Raw genomic sequence first — 21988 nt, 5'->3', positions numbered from 1 at the left:
TATATAATAAACTACACCTATTTTAGGTATACAATTCAGGTTTTCTTTTATGAATGTGTGTAGCCAGGTGACCACCACTATTAGCAAGATGTTGAATATTTGTAACTCTCCAAATCATGTCCCTTTGTGGTCAGTTCCTCTGATCCTGGCCTTGGGAAACCACTGATCTGTTTTCTGCAGATGAATTGTGCCTGATTTTTTGCCAATGAAAGGGCAATAATAACACCCATCTCACCTGTTGTCTTGAGGGTGAATGGGGACCTGGTGAATGTTTCCCAGCAACCCTAAAGGCAACAGAGAGAAACTGCCTACCTCTTAGCCCCCAAGAGCCTGAAATAGGTTCCTGTGGGATTGAATTTCTCTTGAAGTTTTATATTTTAAGTTAAAAATCTTGTTCCCCACTTTTACTCCATTTATATCCTCATTTGTTGTAATTTTAAAAATGACATTTTAAATGCCTTACCATTCAGTAAGAATGATGCTCCTGGAAAAGATACTATATTTACTCTGCAGTTTCCAGCATGTTCTAACACACTGAGACTCCCCAGAGTGAGGGGCTATCTTGGGGAGCTATCTGAAATGTTCCTTCTGGCTAAGCCTGCCACAGAGCTGTCACTCAGGATTCTTAAGCTCTTGTTAAAGTCATGACCAAAGCCTAGTCTAGCGATGTGGGCTTCCCAAAGCAGTCCTTTGGGGAGGAACATAGCTTGAGAAAGCTTTCAGTTGGCGATATGGGTAGAAGGCAGGGAGGAACCTCATCTGCAAGCTTTACATGGTAGAGGCTACCTCTGCATGTGGAATTCTTGACTTTGTGTTTATAGGGTTTATTCAAATATTATTCTTATTATTATAATTAAGCCACCTTTATTGAATTTCTTCTGTGCACTGGGCACTCGTCTAGGTGCACAATTGCTTCCTTTGCATTTAGTTTTATAAGATGATTCTGCAAAATAGAAGCTTATGTCTTCATTTTGCTGATGAAGAAACTAAGCCCCTCAGAGGCATTTAAACAAATTTACTTAAACCTGTACAAGGTCCCACAGCAAGGAAGGAGTAAAATTTGGAATCACATTAGACCCCAAACTTGTCTGTGAGTAGTGTTTCTGGATTAAAAAAATATCTGGCACACGAAAGGTCAGAGTCTAATGAACTCCTCTCAGAGTTAGAGAGGGCCTTTATGTTGTGGGGTGAGATACTTTTGCCTGCAGTCTTTAGTGACCCTCTGTGTGTATATAACCCCCTCTGACCTTCCCTCCCTGCTCTATCTCCCTCTCTTTTCCTGGTTGAAAACTGGAAAAGGATGGTTTTCTCTGAAAAGCCAGAACCCTAGGGAGGGCAAGTGGCTTGGTCTTCCATAAGAACAGGATCCTGGAAGATGAACGGGTGAATGATGAACCACAAGGCTGGACTGCAGGGCATCCATCAGGTCACGGTACCTGGACCCCCTTGGTGTGGGCTGAAAGGGGTGATGGATGCCAGTTAGAGCAGAGAGGGCATAGGTAGTACTCCTTGATTTGAGAGGCTTTCATTCTGTTGCAGGCAAGTAACACAGAAATAGACAGGGCTTGGCTTCTGTGGAATGTGGGGGCGAGGGCACAACATGTCCTTGGTTCTGGGGAAGGATCTAGTTCCAAATGGAATTTGAACATCTCCCTGCCTCCTAGCTCCCCAGCAGCCCCTCCAATCCCCATAGAGGGAGGGTGACTTTTCATTTGGAACAATGCTAATGGAGTCATTCGGGTCAGTGTCTCCGAGATAAAATCTGTCACTCCCTTCTGCAGGCTCATTATTTCTACCTTCAGGCTGCAAGGAGACAGCAAAACACCAGGGGATAGGGCTGTTTGCTCTTAAGGCTCTCAACCCCCCTCCCACATATGTATATATGTGACACACACATATACACACACACACATATCAACGTATATATACACACATACACATTTTTATTTGTGTGTGTGTATTTATTTATTTATTTATTTATGAATGACTATGGTCTTAATGATGTGGTGAATTCTGGGCAAATCTTAAACAACGAGGGTGTCAGTGTTTAAATTCCTTGCATAAATTTTGTTGCCCTGAAACTCTACCCTCAGTCCACTCCTGGATATGCTTTAGTATTGCCATTTAACAATGACAACAAGAAAGAGCTGCATACAGGGCTGGACTCGGCCTGGAATTACACCCCACATAGTTCTAATTGTTCAGTAATTTAAACAGAAGAGTGGCATTATGTTGACTCGGCGATTTAAAATTATGCTAAAGTAGGATTTTGCCAGCTGGATCCTTGGCCTCGTTCAGGAACATACTTGGCTGTGTGCAACAGGGACCGCTAATCCAGCAGGGTAGAGAAAATGAATTTTTTTTTCTTTCTTTCTTTTATTCATTTTTCTTTATGGAGGCAGAGTTACTAGAAGCCAGCAAACAATCACCAAAGTACTAGAACTTTAGGATGAGTACGGAGCTATGGCAATTCAAATAGTATTAGGAACTTATACTTTATGAGAGAAAAGGGGGCATCTCTGAGCTCAGCTTTCATTCAGAAGCAAGAGGCTACTGCCTTCCTGTAACCATAGAGGCAAGGGCACATAATCTGGATTTTTCTTCTCCAGTACTTTGATAGATACTTTCTTGTCAAACAACATGGCTCAGGCCTGCACCTTCTTATCCAGTATACCAGGGAAATGTTGACATTATAGTACCATAGTCTTGTGGATCTCTTGTTTACAGCCATTGGAGCTCAAATGGCAGGGATTCCTTTCTATAGGCTGCCTGGGGAGTGCAATGAGCTGAAGAGCCAGGGGCCAGTGGTCTGTCTTCTATCATGTGAATCCATGTCACTGATAATGTGGCCACAGTAATGACCACCCTACCCCCACCTTCCTCCCCTCCCATCAAGAGCTGATTTTTGTAAGGTGTGAGCATCTGGACTCTGTGTTGCCAGATCGTAAAAGTTTTCTTTCTGGATTATAATGTAAAATTTCTCAGTATTTAAAAATAGGCAGCTGACCCACCCACAAAAAAATGGACATTGTGAAGGCCAGAGAAAATGCTTCTGCCAGCCAGATGGGGCTAGTTGACCTCTACTTTTGACACCCAGTCTCCAGGGCCTTGGATTCCCATAATTTGCTATCTGTCTGGGGTCTTCCCATCTTCCCAGTAAGGATGTGTCTTTCCTTCTCTGGGAGGAGGCTCTCTCAGGGGTTGGGGGCATGTACTTGGCATTAGAATTGCTTTATGTCAGGTCAAGCTTTGGCACCTTCTGGCACTGTGGTCATCAACAAATGGTTTTTGCAGTCTGAACCCCACTTGGGTGCTCCATCAGTGAAATATGAGCGAGGGCTGGCCTTGCCCATTTCTTGATGTCTATGTCAGGGTTTAATGCAGGATGAAAGTGAAGCTACAATACTTTGTAAACTCTTGAGCACAACAGAAGGAAGCAGCCTGGGCTGGTGACCAAAGATGGGGGCTGTGTCCTGTTAAATATACAACTAACCAGCTGTGAGATCTGGTCAAATTGTATGACCTTTCAGAGTTGTGGGTTTCCCATCTGTAAAGACCAGGTTTTTTTTAGGGGAGGCAATGGAGTGAATAAGAGAAGGCAAACCTGAGACCAAGTTGAGGCTTCAGCACTTATTTCTTGTGTGATCTGGGTCAGTCATGTAATCCTTGCTACTTTGTGTGGTCTAGTGGCATTTTCATCTCCTGGGGATTGTTAGAAATGTAGTTTCGGGCCCTACCTCAGACCTGGTAAGGCACAAACTATTCCTCAGGGCATTTGTAAGCATGTAAGAGTTCGAGGCGCTTGGACTTAATATAGTGCTACTCAAAATGTGGTCCTGGACAAGCAACATCCTCATCTGGAAACTTGTTAGAAAAGTGATCTCTCAGGGCCCTCTGTTAGACCCACTGAATGAGTCCTCTGGGCCTGGAGACCAGGAATCTATTGTTTACCAAAGGCTTGAACTTAAATTACCTCTTCATTTCCAGTACTTTTGCAATAATATAGGTATATCATTAGAGTGTTTTTAAAAAAGATTTTATTTATTTATTCATGAGAGACACACACACAGAGAGGCAGAGATATAGGCAGAGGGAGAAGCAGGCTCCCTGTGGGGAGCCTGATAAGGGACTCAATCCCAGGACCCCAGGATCATGACCTGAACCAAAGGCAGATGCTCAACCACTGAGCCACTCAGATGCCCCTAGGATGAGGGTGTTTTAAGGATGAAAAAATATGGTGTAGTATAACAGAGTGTAATATCATAGAATATAAAATAACACATATTATAATGTGTGTGTGTGTGTGTGTATATATATATATATATATATAGAGAGAGAGAGAGAGAGAGAGAGAGAGAGAGAATAACCATATGATGAGCAGAACTTGGTAAATAGTGTGCAGTGAAGAGTGGAAAAGAAATTGGAAACAAGGTAATTGGTAAGAGTCTGTGTCAGTTATGGTACTTTGGTTTCAAGCCAACAGAAACTAACCCTGGCTAACTTAAGCAAAGTGGAATTTATTGGGAGGATATGGGGTAGAACATAGAATTAAATTAAAAAAAAATGAGCCTTCAGTGCTTGGGAAAGGCAACAATGAGGGTAGCTTCAGGGAACTAGGACAGTTTTAGAATCTAATAAGTGGGTCTCCTCAGGGCACCTCCATTGAGATGAATCACCTCCAGTTGCCCTTGGGCCCTTCCACCCAAGATCCAAATTCTTGATGAAGAAACTGTCTGGCAGGCTTGGGTCACCCAGAGGACAATGCACCTGAACTGCTGAGCTTAGTGGGGGTAGAGGAGTTTCTCAAAGGAATCCCCTGTTGTTGCAAAAGAAAGGGTGTGTGGGAACTGGGCAAGCAAAGCCAAAGACACCCACTGCAGCTATTTCGAGCTCCAGTATTCTGAGTCTAACATCCTGGATGGTCCTTGAACTTAGCACTGTGGTAAGAAATCCTGGAGCAGCAGGCTGAAAGACAGGTGCTAGGTCTTTCAGACAATCTCCTGGCTGTTTCCTTGCACAGTGTAGCTGTAGGTCTTTTTCTTTATATCCAGGTTGGAGTAGTTTTGCCTCAGTGATTAGAGGAGCTGTGTGTGCCACCAGAACGAAAGTGTACCTTCCTGTGCACAACTGTGGCTCATGTGCCTCCCTGTTTGTGGCAAAGCTTTGAGGTTTTCCTCGAGAAAGTATAGCCTCTGTCACTAATGAAGCCGTGATATACAGCAAAGCACTGGAGAAGGACACACTGGATATCTTGTGCTTTTCTCCCACAATTTTATGAGTGATTATTTATAAAAACATGCTCATGTCTGAAATTTGCCATATTGGCTCCATGCTCTGTTTGTTTTTATGAATATTTTGTGCATGTGGGACAAATGGCTATGCATGGTTTGAGTTCCGGCTCTATTATTTTTTCTCCTTTTGATTCTACCAGTTAATCACAAAAACGACCCTTTTGTGTGTGGGGATTTTCCCTGGTGTGTGTCTGTGCCATGGTAACAGTGGCTGGTAATGGTTTGTCTATGAGGGGAAAATGGTGTGAATGTAATGTGCATGTGAGGGAAGGAGGGATTTCAAGAGCCTTTTACAATGATTGTACTGATGCCTTAAGGGTAATCTAATGCTTCAGAACATTTGCTAATCAAAGCACGGAGACCTGGAGTGGCTGGGAGGTCCAGTGGTTACAGTGCTGGCCCATCAAACACTCTTGTCCCAACACTGGCCACTAGCTCTTCTTTTCAAATCTCCCAGGTACTTTGATATTTCTTTCACTGCACCTTACAATAGAAGTCTAATAATCAGTGATATAAGCAGTGATTATACCATAGGTTCGTTCGTTATATCTATCTATTTATTTATTTTAAAGATTTCATTTATTTATGAGAGACACACACACACAGAGATGCAGAGACACAGGCAGAGGGAGAAGCAGGCTCCATTCAGGGAGCCCGACATGGGACTCGATCCAGGGTCTTCAGGATCATGCCCTGGGCCAAAAGGCGGCGCTAAAATGCTGAGCCACCCGGGCTGCCCCTGTAGGTTCTATTTAAAATTGTAGTAGACCAAGGCCAACATAGCCAATACCAATTCAAAAAACAAATTGGCTTTGATCTGAAGTTGTAAGGAGGAGCTCCTGAGCTCAGAATTAAAGATGTGTTTATGTCTACAGAAGCTAGAAGGCTTATGGAGTGGTCTGTTGAGAATAGATACAATGGTGTCTCCTCTTATGAAAGGGTTCTCATTCCAAAGCCCTTGTGGAAGTTAGAAATTGCATACAGAGGGATCCCTGGGTGGCTCAGCGGTTTAGCGCCTGCCTTTGGCCCAGGGCGCGATCCTGGAGTCCCGGGATCGAGTCCCATGTCGGGCTCCCGGCATGGAGCCTACTTCTCCCTCTGCCTGTGTCTGCCCCTCTCTCTCTCTCCCTCTCTCTGTCTATCATGAATAAATAAAATCTTAAAAAAAAAAAAAAGAAATTGTCTACAGTCAAGAGTACCCTTGAATATCTCTCAAATTTCAAATTAAGTTCAATGTCTATGGTTTTGTATATATACATTTTTGTAGCAACATAATATATAGTATATATAATATCACTATATAGCATATTATATAATGTCAATATGTTTATATGATTATATATGTGCATATAATGTGTGATATGTTTAATATGTGATGTATAATTTATTCTAAATATGTAATATATAATGTGCTATACAGTGTAATATATATGTTATATACTTATGTATTATCTATACTAGTAAATATCATACATTTATAACAAATAAAATAATATAAAAATATAAGTAATGCATGTAAACACATATTTATAATATATATATTATCTATGTTTATATTATTATATATATATGCACTGTGCAAGTTTATAAGCTTATATATGTGTATATATAGCATCTATAGTTGGATACATGTTCAAAATAGAATTTTATAGAATTTTAATTATGTAAATAAATAGACATATATTTGAAAACCTCGAAGTTATGATGCTTCTTTTTACCTCAATGTCTTGCTCTAGAGTAGAAAGTGTCATCTGTTCTGTTTGGAGTTTCCTCATTTTACCCCTGCATACAAGTATAATAATCTGAGTTTAGCACTTGCTATTATTCTGGCTTTTCAGCCCAAATGCTATGAATTCCAGCTCTGCATAAATATAAAGCATGGATCACATTTGAGGTCTAGTTGTCTACCAATCTTAGTTTTGAACCTGAGTAATTTGGGATTGTAAGAAGCCAAACACATTGCTGGTATGCGAGAAATGCCTTCAGGAATGGCGATTGTTTAATGTCCATTCAAAGGAAAACTAAGTCTTCCTGGCAAATGGATGATATTTGAAATCCTCATAATTTATTTACTCTTTTTTTAACCATCATAAAAATGGTAGTCCATCAATTATACATGAAACTGAATATTAGAAAGCAGAGGAGAAGCATGCTGGCACGCACTTCCTTTCAGCCTGGCTACCTCAAATTATGAACAAGTTATTTCCGTCCCTCTGCAAAAAAGTACATGTATATTGCATATGTCACATATTATGTAAATTGGTAGTTATCATTGCCCCACACACCATTTTCCTGCAGACTCCAATTCGATTTTCATAAGCAACTGTTTCTCAAAAACAATGTTTAGAGATTCTCTCTCCAATGACCTCTGTTTAATTGAGTATATTATGTACCCTCTCTTTTTATTGTTATGAAACAAAAGAGGCTACCTTGCAAACTAAATTTTTTCCTGTCCTTCTCCCAGAAGATGATACAATGGAAGTATTTTATGATTTGCTGGTAAATTTTTTTTGTTCTAATTTGTTTTGGATGGGCTGTAAAGAATTGAAATTTGTTTTTGCATGTGGTTCTTGAAAGCCATATCATTATATTAGACTTACACTTTGTATTTGGTCATTGAAAAAGTAAATGTTGTGGGGGGTGGGGGGATTCGAAAGCCCAGATCAGGAAATGTAGAGAAACAAGTTGTGTTTAAAATGAAATATTCCACTTGCCTCTTGCTAGTACCTGTCTGTGGTATATTCTTAGGAAACTGCTGATAATAGAGTTAGTGCCTTCTCAAGGTCCCAACTCTGCATAATACCTTCCATTATGACAGGATTCTTCTTAATTTGTCATTTCAGGGTATTCAGAATTATAGGACTAAAACCCCAAACAAGACTTTTTTTTTTTTTGTGAAATAAGAGTAGACTTCATCACGGTTATTAAAATTCTAATGACATGAAAGCCATTTATTGTGACTTCAGGTGGTTATTCTGAATGCACTTATATACGTGACAGCCGAGGTAAACATTTCAGCCTCAGACAGCTCCATTAATTAATTACCGCTTAGGATTCTGAAGCTTGCTTACATGCTTCAAGGGCCATGTGGAATACTTATAAGATATATATTCCAGGCAAGTCCAGACAGGCAAACTAGGTACTCAATAACATGTTTTTTCATGTCCTTGTTTGACATTTATTTATGAGAATAAAGCTCAGACTTAAATATTTTACCCTATATTCCCTTTTCCCCTATAGAGAAAACTTCTATAGAAAAACCTATAGCAATTTAAGAAAAAATAATGTGTCTGAAGAGGGCAGCCTTTCCACAATTTCTTGAAATTTACTCCACTTCATACACATTGCATTGGGCAGTTAATTTTTTTGTGATTTAAGGCTCGTGAATGCTTTTACATGTGTTGGCCCTAAATGTCATTCTCTTAAAATTAGGCTTAATTCTTCACCTCAGCCCCCTCCTCGTATGTTTTTAAAAAGGTTTCAAATAATGTAGATGGCAACACAAATAGAGGGCTGTACTTGGAAGAATTAACTTTGCTCCCAATTTATTCATGAATACTTTGATGGGATATGGTTATTGCTTTATATAGTTTTAAACTTTACAGTTGTTTCTTATTTTAAGAATTTTGAAATCTTCAGTTTCCTAAAGAGAGGAAAAACTGAAGTACATTTTTCTGCTTCTTTGTGTCTTTTATGCCCACAAGAAGGATCAGGCACATGAGGACTTGTCAGGAAGCGTCATAAAAGCATTCTCTCTGACCTATTCCATCCAGTCACAGAGCAAAGACTTCAGAAGTTTTCTATTTGTGAACATACTCGTCCTGGAAAGTGTGCATGCCAGGAGTGTTTTGTACTTGGCAATTAGCATGCGGGACAAACCTGATTCATAACATTGTGGCCGTGTTCACCTTGCTACCCAGAACTAAAGGGCTAGATCAGAGCCTAGTCACAAGTGCCCATGGTTTGAAGGATCATTGCAGCTGAGGTGGCATCTGGTGCTATGTGTGCAGAGAAGAATTTGGTCTTTCCACTGTTTTGTGATAAGATGAGGAGGTGGGAGGAAATCCAAGATAATAATTGAGGGCTGTATAGTGTCCTGAGATATGTCTTTAAAGGAGAAACTTCTGAGAGTTACTGGTCTCCCTATGATGAAGGAAAGTTTGGGACACAGGAAGAGCAAGCTCTAATCTGATAAATAGTTGAACAAACCACTCTTATATTTGTCTACCACTACCCCCTCCTCAGGCTTTGAAATGTCAAAGCTTTGAAAAGCCTTGTGGGTTATAGTACATTGGTGGTATCTAAGCTCTGGAAAGTCTGACTGTCCTGAGGATGCTCATGGCTTTCAGGAAAAAAATGATTGGGTTGGAATTCCAAGTTAGGGGTAGCCCCACTCTGGGAAACTTGATTCTAGCCAGCTTGTGACCAGGCAGGTCCTTTGCACTTAACATTGTCCACTGTGTGGCATCACTGATACGAATATGTATTGAAAAAATTTAAAGGAATGTGTGAATATTGATAGATTGACATTTCCACAGCAGGTTAGAATTTAGTACAACCTCCCCAATTTATAGATGAGCATAAATGACTTGGTTAATGCCTTATAAGTAGTATCCGATCCAGAAGAGGGAAGAATCCACTTGCCCAATTTCTTTCTACCTACTTTATGTGGCATGTAGCCTCTAAGATGTTCTCTGATGATCCTTGTCTCCTGCTATTCACATCCTGGTGTGGTCTCCTCCTATATTATTCCAGAATTGATCTATTTGGCCAATAATCACCAATACTTATAGGCTACTAATGGGGAAAATTCAGGGTTTCTTTTGTGTAAAAGAACTCTGACAATCTCTGATATCTCTATGCATGTTTTTCTAAGACACTTTGGCAGAAAATCATTAATTTGCTAATGTGGCCAATGAAATTAACTTTGAGCTATAAGTTTCAGATAAGTTAGTGACTTGATATTTCCTGGAGGTAATGACCTCATCCATAACTTCCTCATAGATGGTTTTCATACCACAAGCTCCAAAAGTAACAATCACTGCTAGCATAGGGATGAGGGGAGGTAGAGAATGCAGAAAAATGTGGGAAGTAGTCAGCCAGTCAGTTTTCCACAACATACACACACACTCACACACACACACACACACACACACACACACACACACACGACCTCAGATACTTTTTAAATTTTCTATCTTTAGGACTATCCTAGTGTTTGAAAGTCAAAGTTTTACTTAAGATGTTCATTGACACCCTAAGTTCTGAGCTAGTTTTCTAAAGAGTTAGAACCAAATTGTTCACTCAGATTGATATATATGGCAATTTAGGTGACTCATTAATTCACCAGGGAGGTATTATGGAATACTAGGTCCCTGAGATGTTAATGAATATTTGGTGAAAAAATAAGGTGAGTGAGAGAAAAAGGGAAGGTAGCAAGAAAGAAAAGCAAGAAAGAAATAGTTAAATAGATTCTTTGGACAAGTAATGTTGGGACAAACTGATACACGGATGGGTCTTTGGAGAAGAAATTCTCCATGCCTTTTATGTGCCAAAATGTACAGTGATTCTCCAAGAGAGAGGTTGGAACAGTGTCCTCTGTGTTAACTTTTCTGTTTTCCTGGTACTTAGGCATTCTACTGAGGGACAAGAATACTATAGAAACTCTAGCCTGTGGCCCAATATGAACCAAGCCCATCTTTGCAAATAAAGTTTTATTGGAATACAGCCACATTCACTCATTGATGTATTCTCTATTTCTGCTTTCATGCCACATGGCAGAGTTGAGTAGTTGTGAAGGAGTATGGACCACAAAGCTCAAAATGTTTACTCTCCGGTCCACTACAGAAAAAATCTGCTGACCCCTGGGTTGAGTCATTTGGGGAATGTAGCATTTCCCAAAATTGATCTAAGAACTATTTTTCAGTAAGTCATTCTGTGGGTCCAGTTTCTACATAACACAGATGAGGGAACACCGAATCAGCTCAATCTTTTCTTGTGGGTCTGTGGGAGCCTCCCCTCCCTTCCCCCTTAGAACCTTGAAAGCAGAATACTCTACATTGCCCTGTTATGCAGCTGCTACAGAGGAGGATTTCTGTTTCTCTGAGATGTGGAGTGGCAGATTGAGCCCAGTAGCTAAAGTGAATCGGTTCTTTGTTGTAAGATACAGCAAGATCAAGTTGAGTTACAGAGAGAGCTGCATGATAACAGGAAGCTTATCATTTATTTACTGAGCATCCTGTTCACTGTTTTGAGTCTTGTACAGGAAGGGAGCTGGAGGTTACCTTGTGCTTGTGTCTTCAGGGATTTACGGTTCTCTGTCTCCTTGAAGAAAGTGACTGCGAGACATGTTAAATAACAATGTGAAAATTCAGGAACTTAATTTTTTTTTTCAAAAAAAAAAAAGACCTAAAGGAAGAAAAAGCCTGAAACTTTTTTTTATTTTTTATATAAATCAAAGAATAATGTCTTCCCCTCTGTTTGGTAGGATTCACAGAATACTGTAATGCTTTCTACAGATTTTCATTTGAGTCATGAGAAGAGTGGAATAGTTTTCTGCTAATAATATGAATTAATTAATGTATTGCTGTGTAACAAATTCCCCCCAAGTTTAGCAGATTAACAGCAAATCTTAACTCTCTTGGACAATTCTTGAGGGTAGGGAATAAGTTAACAGATGGGCTGATGGTTCTTGATCAGGGTCTCTGTTAAAGTTGCACTCAAGCCGTTATCCAGGGTTGCAGTCTCTGAAGACTTGACTGGGGCTGAAGGATCACCTTTCGAGCTCACTCGTGTGGCTGTTTACAAGAGATTTCCATTTCTCACCACGTGGGACTCTTCCTAAAGTGGCTCATAACATGGTTTCTGTAGTGACATGGCTTGGATCTATGGTGATCCAAAAATGATAAACCATACCCAAGATTATAACTTAACTTACAAAGTGACATATCCTTAATTTGACTATATTCTATTGGCCCCATGTATCAACCTTGGTACATTGTGGAAGAGACTACATAATGGAATGAATATCACGAAACAAGGTCTTTGGAGGCCATCTTGAAGCCTGGAGACCATATTCTGGTTATTTAAAGCAGCATCCGTTGGTGAAGAAACTGGTTGTGCCCTGACTCCTTGCCCCTGGTCTAGGTAGGAGACTCAGAGCCTAAGGCCAGGGAATTAGGCCTAACATCAACTCTACCCATATAAGGCCACTGTTAGCTTCTAGAGCAGCTTTTTATAAATGAGAGTAAGGTATGCCCTGTAAGATAGTTTATTTCCACCTTTTTTTTAAAGATTTATTTATTTATTCATGAAAGATACAGGCTAAGAGAGAGAGAGAATGGCAGAGGCATAGGCAGAGGGAGAAGCAGGCTCCCCGCAGGGAGCCCAATGTGGGACTTGATCCTGGATCCCAGGATCATGACCTGAGCTGAAGGCAGATGCCCAACTGCTGGGCCACCCAGGCATCCCAGTTTACTTCCACTTTTTGAAAAATGATCCTAATATACCAATTTCATTACAGCAAGACATTTTACTATGTCTGCTGAAAAGGGGTTGTAATATACCAACATATGATTTTTTTGTGTGTGTTGTGAATGGCTCCTTCATGCGGTACATGCCTGCCCAGCCTACATATGTGGCTGAAGGAGCAGCACTTCTTGCGGTAGAGTTGTGTAGGTGTTAATCACCCTCACTGGACTATAAAATCTTTGAGTGTAAGAACTGAGTTTCCTCCTTCCTTCGTTTAATCATTCAATGCATATATACTAAGACATCGCTGTGTCCATAATACAATGATGGTTAAAAAACACACTAAAAACAAAGCTGGTTTTCCTAGTACTTATATTCTAGTGAGGGACATGAACAATGTATAACAAAACAAGTATATGAACAAGAGAATTTCAGATAGTGATAGGAGCTGTGAAGAACTTACAACAGGGGTTGTAAGGGGTTATGTCTGGGTGGCTCAGCGGTTGAGCATCTGCCTTTGGCTCAAGTCATGATCCCGGGGTCTGGGGATCAAGTCTTGCATCGGGCTCCCCGCAGGGAGCCTGCCTCTCCCTCTGCTTATGTCTCTGCTTTTCTCTGTGTGTCTCTCATGAATAAATAAATAAAATAAAAAAGAGAACTTACAATAGGGTAATGAATAAAGAGTGACAGGGGATGGGTTTACGTGGTTCTTTGGAGCAGGGTGGGAGGGCAAGGAGTAAAGAAATTCTCTGAGGAGAATTTTACCCATCTCTGCAACCCCTGTTACTAGCAGAGTGCTTTGCAGGTACTAGATGTGCAAGAAAATGTTTACAAACTTAAAGTACAGTGAGGGGCCAGAGAACTAGCAAATAAGAACCCTGGGAAAACCATTTTGATTTCAGTAAATATATATGGTATTTTCATGTGTAGAGACAGATGGAGTCTATTATTCTACATTTGCTTTTTGTAAGTACAACACAAAGCCTTGGTCAGGTCTCCCTAAACAAGATTCTTTTACTTCTTCATCTCTGGAAATAAGACCAAGAGGCAAAGCCTATTGACCATAGTTAGTAAGTCAATCTTTATTATTTGGAATTGTGTTGAGATTTTCTTCCTTTTATTTTTTGTGTTGAGGCCAGCTTAGATTTCTTTTGCATTTCTGTAATAGGATGAGGACACAATGGGGAGTAAATCATCAGGTTTCAGATTTCATGACTTGAGAAGGAGGAGCATGGAGATTTTGGAGGTGGCCCAGAGAAGGGCTGTGAAATGATTGACTGGCTGGAAACCAGGCCACACAGAGAAAGGTTAAGCAGAACTGGTTAATTTATTTTTTATTGTTTTCTATTACAACTTTATTTATGAGAGACCCACAGAGAGAGGCAGACACATAGGCAGAGGGAGAAGCATCCTCCCTGCAGGGAGCCTGATGCGAGACTCAATCCCAGGACACAGAGATCAAGAGATCACGACCTGAGCCGAAAGCAGATGCTCAACCACTGAACCACCCAGGAGAATCTAGAACGGGTTAAATTAATCAGGAAAATAATTCACGTCAAAAAAAAAAAAAAGGAGAATATGTGAGCTGCTCATATACCTTCATGATCTGGGCTTTTATTGAAACTGGAAAGATTTAGTTCGGTTTTTAGCTACCATTCCTTACCCAACTATGAGGATTCTCTGTAGCACTGGGAACATGACAGGAATAACTGGCGATGATGGTTTGGTCCAGAGTTCTGGGATCCCATAACTAAGCTCAATAATTTCTTATTAAAATGGGAGTATTTAGTCTGTGATTGTTTATAAAGGGTGGTGAGGGTAGGGACTGTTTCTTGTGTGTCTCGTGGACACTAACAGTATAGGCCCTTGGTAAATGCTGAATCCATGTAGCAACACACACTGGAATACATGTTCCAGAATTCTGGGAACAATAAAAGGAAATCATGCTTTCTTTTTTTTTTTTAAAGATTTTATTTATTTATTCATGAGAGACACGGGGAAAGAGAGAGAGAGAGAGAGAGAGAGAGAGGTAAAGACACAGGTAGAGGGAGAAGCAGGCTCCATGCAGGGACCTTGATGGGGGACTCAATCCTGGGACTCCAGGATCACACCCTGGGCACTAAAACTGAGCCAACCAGGTGTCCCTGAAAATCATGCTTTCAATAGCAGAATTGAGAAAGAGATTCCAGAACTTTAGCCTATACCCTTCTTTCTTTATCAATTTCCTTTTCTTAGCTTGCCTGGTGAGTACATTTATGGGTTTTTTTTTGTTTGTTTGTTTGTTTGTTTGGCTTTTTTTATTTGATAGCTCCTTATCAAGATATGTGGATAGAGCCTTTACCACTTATTCTTTACAAAGTTTCTGGCCCGGGTTAGGTTTTTGAGTCAGCTCTTCAAACCTTACTTATAAAAATGTTACTGCTGTCTAGGTCCTTTGCTGTTTGGTCTTGTTTCTTGCATGATTCATCTCATTGGGGTTGGAAACATGGTTTTCCATCTGAAATTAAAATCCCCAAAGTCATGTCTGTCATCCAGAGTTCAGTCTGTCTGAATAACCTGTGTTGGTTCTTGGATCGTGTTTGTCAATGACTTTTTGCGCCACGATGTTAAATGCAGATGTCTAATTGGCACCTTCCAGGACTATTTATTGGTTCTTCATTTCTCGTTCTTCAAATATGCTCAAGGCCTAATGCAGGAAAGACTCCAGCTCCTGGACATGTTTCCAAAGTTCCTTGTCTTATGCTGATAGGCAATTAGACTTGAAGGAAGCTGGCCAAGCAAAGGACAGTTGTGGACGAAGTACAGCGGCTGGCTGGCTGGCAGGCTTGCTGCAGCATCTGGCAGCCTTCCTCACTTATGAGTTGCCATTGAATTTGGTCTGCCTTCCAGGTTTCTCCATAGCACTTTCCCCCCTTTGTTTAATAGAACACTCTGTGTGCTTTGTCATTAAAATGTTTCACACCCTCCTTCTCCTGAGTTCCCTTCTCTGATATGAGGAAACTGGCTCTGCACAAGCCTCGCAACCTGGGGTTGGAAGGGAGGGAGGTTGCAAAGTAGGGTGTGTATTTTTGTCTTAATACTTCTTTGAATTCTAGCTTCTCTTGGCTTTGGTAGATCATCTAGTTCTTTTGCAGTTACCTCACAGCTTTCATGAGACATTTTGTGTGGAATAACATGTACCCATTAACCAAAGCTCTCAACTTCTGTACAGTGTCTGCCATTTTCCGTATTTCTTGCCCTCCTGACTTTAACAATTGGATTTTTCTATAAAACCATATTAAGGAACTCCCTGTCTTAATATCTTGACATCTGGGCCAATGGTGTTACCCTTTCTAAGACATTATAGTAGTCATTGGGCTCTGGAATTCTATCAGTTTTTACTGCCTTTGTCCTCAGACTGTTGGTTCTATTGTTATAGTCTCCTATTCATACTTGCCAAACTTGAATAGGGTTAAGTTTACTGAACCTATTAATGAATTTGATGTTTACTGATCACTTACTATATTTCTAGCATGAGCATGCCTAGTTATATGAGTAAACGAAACCCAGCCTCAACTCGCTCTCGTCCTCCCTTGTAAGTTTGTGGAATGTACAGTCTACAAGAGAAAACTGCATTTAGGAGGCAATTATGAGAGAGTATAATAGAAGTTTTTGCTAAGAGGCAAGTGTAGATGTGCTGGAAACATAGCAAGATGGTGACCTATTCTTGGTATTCAGGGAAGGTTTTCTAAGGGCAAGAATTGGATATCTAAACTGAAACTCTTAGCCAGTCATTTAATTGGGCTGTGGTGGTTCAATCTATATCAGTAGATTAAAAATCAGATGTTTTTTTCCTCAAGCATCTTCCCATAATTTCCAGAAATATTTCTCCGGAGTTTGAGAGTTCATTTTATCTGTTTAGAGAAAACTATTATCAATAATATCCTTGAATCTTCATACCTCTACTCATCATCATCCTTGTTCTTCAATGGATGCATATAGCCGTACAAGTGTATGCTGGAAATATTATGGGATGTTTCCTTGCTTCGAAGATTAAATATGAATCAACTGAAGAGCCTCTTAAAAATGCAAATTGCTGGATCCCACTTCCAGAGATTTGTAAATTCCTGGGGTCAAAGAATTTGCATTTTAAAGCAGCATGCCTCATTATTCTGATCTGGATACTGCCCTCTGATTAACCACTGGTTGCTGAGGACACTAGGATGGGGAGAAGGAGGGATATGATCAATTACTTATCTGGTTTGTCAAGTGAGTTTGTTTTCATCCAGGCTGAAATACAGCTCATGCATTATGGCTAGTTCATTCAAAAAGATAACAAGGAAACCCAACCAGATTTTGTGTTTTGTGCTATGAAACTGGATTTTTGAATATAGTCACATCCATCAGAAACTATGCTACAATTCTGGGGACATGGTCATGTCTTTAAAATTTGTAATTAATATTGACCATTATTTTGTTGTTTCTCTGGCCTTTTACATTTATCCTTAGCACTAGAAAGGACATGAAGTGTATGAATCACAATGGACTGCAATTACTATTACACAGTTAATTATATTTGTGTCAGTGCTGAAGAACAGTGTGACCTTTAGGAGAAAGTTAAGCGTGGGCATGGAAGTATTGTGACACTTACCAAGAAGGAAAAGTTGTACACTTCACACTTCACATTGTTTGTTTGTTTGTTTGTTTTTATTTTTTGCCTTCAAATCTACAAATGCCCATTTTATCTCCTTCCCATGTCAAGGTTCCTTAATAATTAGGTTCAGATGCTGCAGGTCACACATCTCACTTTTCTTTAAAATATTTTTCAAATTAGTGCTCGTGTCTTGAATTTGATTACCATAATTTTATTTTGATTAGAACACCAAATCTTTCAAGAAGAGATAATAAGTGTTGGTTAGGATGTGGAAGAAAGGGCAGCCTTGTGCCCACTGCTGGTGGGAATGGTGCAGCCACTATGGAAAACAGTATGAATTTTGCTCAAAAAATGAAAAATAGAACTTCCATATGCTCTAGTAATTCCACTTCTGTGTATACATCCAGGAAAACAGGATATGGAAGAGATATTTGTAGTTGGTGTTTGTTGCAGAATTATACACACTAAACAAGATATGGAAATAACTTAGGTATCTGTCAACAGATGAGTGAATAAAGAAGAGATATATTTGTTATATATAACATACATATTTTATATAAAATATATACAGTATAGTGGTAACCATATTACAATATTAGATGTATCAACTCTGATACCTTAAACTTATGTAATGTTATGTGTCAATTATATCTCAATTTAAAAAGCACAAAGTTTTATTTTCCTGATAATAGGTATAACAATTATTGTTACAGTTTTAGAAACCTGTGTTGTGGCTTATAAGTAGGATAAGTTACCTTCTCAATATATGATGTCTCAAAAATTAGTCTGAGGGTGAATTCCAAAAGCTTATGATTTAAGAAGACTTGAAGAGATTCTGCTGAAGCCCAAATTGTTGGGCTAGAAAAGCAGCCAATGGCCCCTTTCTAAAAATGCAGGGAAGCTGGGAGCTGCATAATATTCAGGCAATGGGCTCTTCTGGATTACTAGCATTTTCTAGTTAACAGAGATTTCAGATATTTCTTTGGTATTTTAGATACATAATACTGAAAGCAATCAAATCTTTCCATGGAAATTCAGTGTTGCCACTATCATTAGTAATTTATGTACTCTGAAAGTGTAGAATAATTTAATTTAATAGATTTGGGCCTGGATAAGGAGGGAGCATGGGGACTATCTAAAATATTCTTATTTCACAATTAGGAAAATGGCATTAGAGAAGGTACATGGTTGTACACTGGTAAAGTCTGATACATTTGAAATTCATTGCTACTGCTTCTCATTGAGGGAATATGATTAAGCTTTTAGTTTAATTTCCAGCTATTTCTTTGATAGTGCTACCTTTATCCAAGTTGAAATCAGAATGCTTCTCACAATGTGCTATAGAGTCCAATCCCGTCAGCCTCAGTGGGGCAGGAGGACTGATCTTGACTCTGCCTCTTCCGATGGGCAGATGCTAGAGGGAAGTTGAATTGAACAGACAGACCACAGCATTTAGCTAGTAAGCCAACCTCCCTGTGGCAGAGGTTCAGGAAAGCTGTCAGGAACAGCATAGAAATTACACAGGAGTCCTGAAAGGCAGATGCAATGCAGTGATGGGGAGTATAGGAGTTGGCAGTACTATATTGGTGTATTGATCATCCCCCAAACATACCAATCATTTCACATCTTCATGCCTCTGCCATGAAGCATCCACAACTTTCCGCAAGTGATAGAAAATGTGATTATAGTCAGCTACACAAGGAGGATTTAGGCAAAAATCCTGTGTCTGTGATTAAGCTGCATAAGAAGACCAATTAGAGTTTGCACCTCTGCTCTTCTCTTGGCCTTTTTTCCTCATAGTCACAGAATGGTTGCTCTAGCTCCATGTAGTGTATCTGTATTTAGAGGGAAGGAATAGTGGTGGTGAAGATCCAAGCCTTATGTCTTCCTTTTTATCAGAATAGCAAAGGGTTTCCCAGAACTCTTTTACCTTCTGCCCCTCCAAAATTATATTTCTATTTCATTAGCCAGGAGTATAGGGAGGGAATACCAAAAAAGTGGTTATGTGGGTTTTTTTCAGCCTCGGTAGTAGAAACAGACAAGAAAAATGGTGTTAAGAATGGCTGTGGATGAGCAAATCTACAGTGAATTTGTGACATTTTACAAGCTCATGAAACTGGTAGCAATAGTATGGTCAGGTCTTTCCCAAGATGAACATTCTCTATGTAATAACTGACTCAAATAGCCTCATTGATTAATGTGGATATTTGTATACCAGTTTGGTTTCACATAGAAACTTAGAATAACATGCCTTATTTTCTGCTTGTTGAATTATGGCCCATATGTGGATAGCACCTTACTGTACAAAATGCTTTACACCTATTACCATATTTGTTTCTCACAAGAATACCACGATATGAAAATTATTATTCTAGTCTCAATGAAAAGAAAGTTGAGACAGAGAGAATTCAGGAGACTTGTATCAGGTCAAACAATGAGTACAAACTGAGAGTTGAATCCAGATGTTTTGGCTCTAGTGTTTATATTATTATACTTGCTGAGGAGAATGTATTTTAAAAGAAATGAAACAGAGAGTAAGTTGAGGGAGAGTCTAAGATTGTGGTAATTTTTGGAGCTGCAGACACTGAGTAATTCATTTAAAGAAACGGAAAGTGAATTCAATTTGTGTGACAACATGAAATATTTTTTTCCTTCCCTCTTTCAGCGAACCTCAGCCAGCAAGTCTTCGGGTGCTCCTTCCTATAGCAGATGGTCCAGTTCACAGCCACATCAGGTAACATGCTCTTTTTAAGAATCTTGTTGTGCTTGGTCTCCTTGAAGTGTGCTTAAACGTACAGTCATTTTGTCATTGGGCAAATGTGGAGGGTATCAGGCTCTTGCCCGTTCTCACCTTGAAGTGGCCCATTGGCAGAGGCCTGTGGACTTCCTCATTGATTACTACTCTCCACCTCAGGTCTCATGAGAGGGAAAGTGATAGGCAGGGAAATGCTGAAGTCCTGCCTTCAAAGCCCTCCCCAGTGCCTAACTAATGAAGTCAACCTGGCAATTAGGGAGAATAGATTTTGCCTTGTTTTCTTCAAACAAATTTAGCCTTCTGTCCTTTCTATTCTAGGAAATTGTATGTGTTCCCATGTGTGTGCATATGTATATATGTGTGTGTATGACATAGAATGTCTCTAAGAGTGGATACACTAATATATCTGAAAATGTACTAATACTACAAAGAATAACTTTTTTGCTTTGTTACTCAGGGCGATTAAAATATCCATTCAGGTCAAACAATACTGAATGTAATTTAACCTCTTTTGGGGAAAGTAAGCCAGCATAGCACTGTTCTGTCTCTGTGTGTAAACAAAACAGGATTTTTTGGTTGGTGAGCCATTTTCACAGGTGACTCATGGGGTTCTTTTTGAAACAGCACGTGACGAGAACACTAACTATATACTCTAAAAACTTGGTAGGACTTGAATTCAGGTTGCCTTCTTCTAGTTATGAGACCAACAAGAAATTTTGTTGTCTTTTGTTCTATTGGTCAGAAGTTTCTCTTAGAATTTTCAGGTCTCTTGGACAGGCTGCAGTGACTGTAGCAGATGCATGTTATCAATGGTTTATATTCACATTTTCTCCCATGTATTATTGACTTTCTGTAGACACTTAGTATCGGTGATAATTTACTCCAACATTAGCATAATGTGAGCAGTCTTTGTATACTCCCTTTCATTCTTCACAATTTCTTTGTAAGAAATTGATACTTATCAACAAAAATATTAATTTAATAAGAGAAAAAGAAATTCTTCCATTATGCAATATTTTATCACAGTCTATTTTTTCTTAAAGATTTATTTATTTATTTATTTATTTATTTATTTGAAAGAGAAAGAGATATCACGCATGAGAGAGAGAGCACACATGTGCACACATTGGGGGGAGGGATAGAGGCAGAGAGAGAGAGAAACTTAAGATTCCATGCTGAGTAGGGAGACCAGTGTGGAGCTTGATCTCACGACCCTGAGATTATGACTTGAGCCAAAACCAAGAGTTGGTTCCTTAACTGACTTTGCCACCCAGGTGCCCCACAGTGCCTTTTTTTATATTGATTGGTTGGTGAGAAAAAGTTGAGGTGATGGTTCTGCCTCCATTGGCATCAGTGTTGCATGGATGCTGTGGTTTCTGTTAACTTTAGGAGGATATACTGCTTTGTGAGTGTGAGCTAAGAAAAAAAGTGACCCAGAAATAGGGGCAGTGGTACTGGTCTAGGGAGATTGCTTTGAATAGCCAGTTTTCTTTTACTTCCTCCACTTCCTAAAAATGCACACTGGGTTTTAATCAGTGTTTTTGATATCTATTCTCATACCTCTTATCGAATCTGATATCTATTCTCACACTGGGTTGAGCAAGTCACAGGTCACATCTCTGCACTCACCCTAAAGATGGAGAGATGTTCTAATCTAATCTTCATAGTCAAGGAAAATGAGACACAGAGATTATGTTGTCCAAGGTTATGTGATTTCAGTTGGTCTACAATTCACTGATTTTCTCCCCCAGGACTTATTCAGTCTTGTAAACCAGTACAATTATTTTGAGAACTTCCCAGTGAAATAGTCTAATGTGAATCTGTGACTCTCTGCTGGTC

The 21988-nt window shown here is 39.6% G+C and overlaps 1 protein-coding gene across 20 annotated transcripts in view; it reads left to right on the top strand.

Moving 5' to 3' along the window:
• The window catches only part of RBMS3 (RNA binding motif single stranded interacting protein 3), a 1278291-nt gene that overhangs the window by 229903 nt on the left and 1026400 nt on the right, over positions 1-21988 (top strand). For all 20 annotated transcript variants that reach the window (XM_072726630.1, XM_072726631.1, XM_072726632.1 and 17 more), the window contains one exon: positions 20060-20128. In XM_072726630.1, coding sequence (XP_072582731.1) covers positions 20060-20128 — 69 coding nt within the window. The remainder of the gene's footprint in view (positions 1-20059; positions 20129-21988) is intronic.

The sequence above is a fragment of the Vulpes vulpes genome, chromosome 11 (genome assembly GCF_048418805.1).
Source record: "Vulpes vulpes isolate BD-2025 chromosome 11, VulVul3, whole genome shotgun sequence".
In the NCBI taxonomy this organism is placed as follows: Eukaryota; Metazoa; Chordata; class Mammalia; order Carnivora; family Canidae; genus Vulpes; species Vulpes vulpes.
Note: the sequence above shows the minus strand (reverse complement) of the source record. Positions and strands in the feature narration are given on the sequence as shown.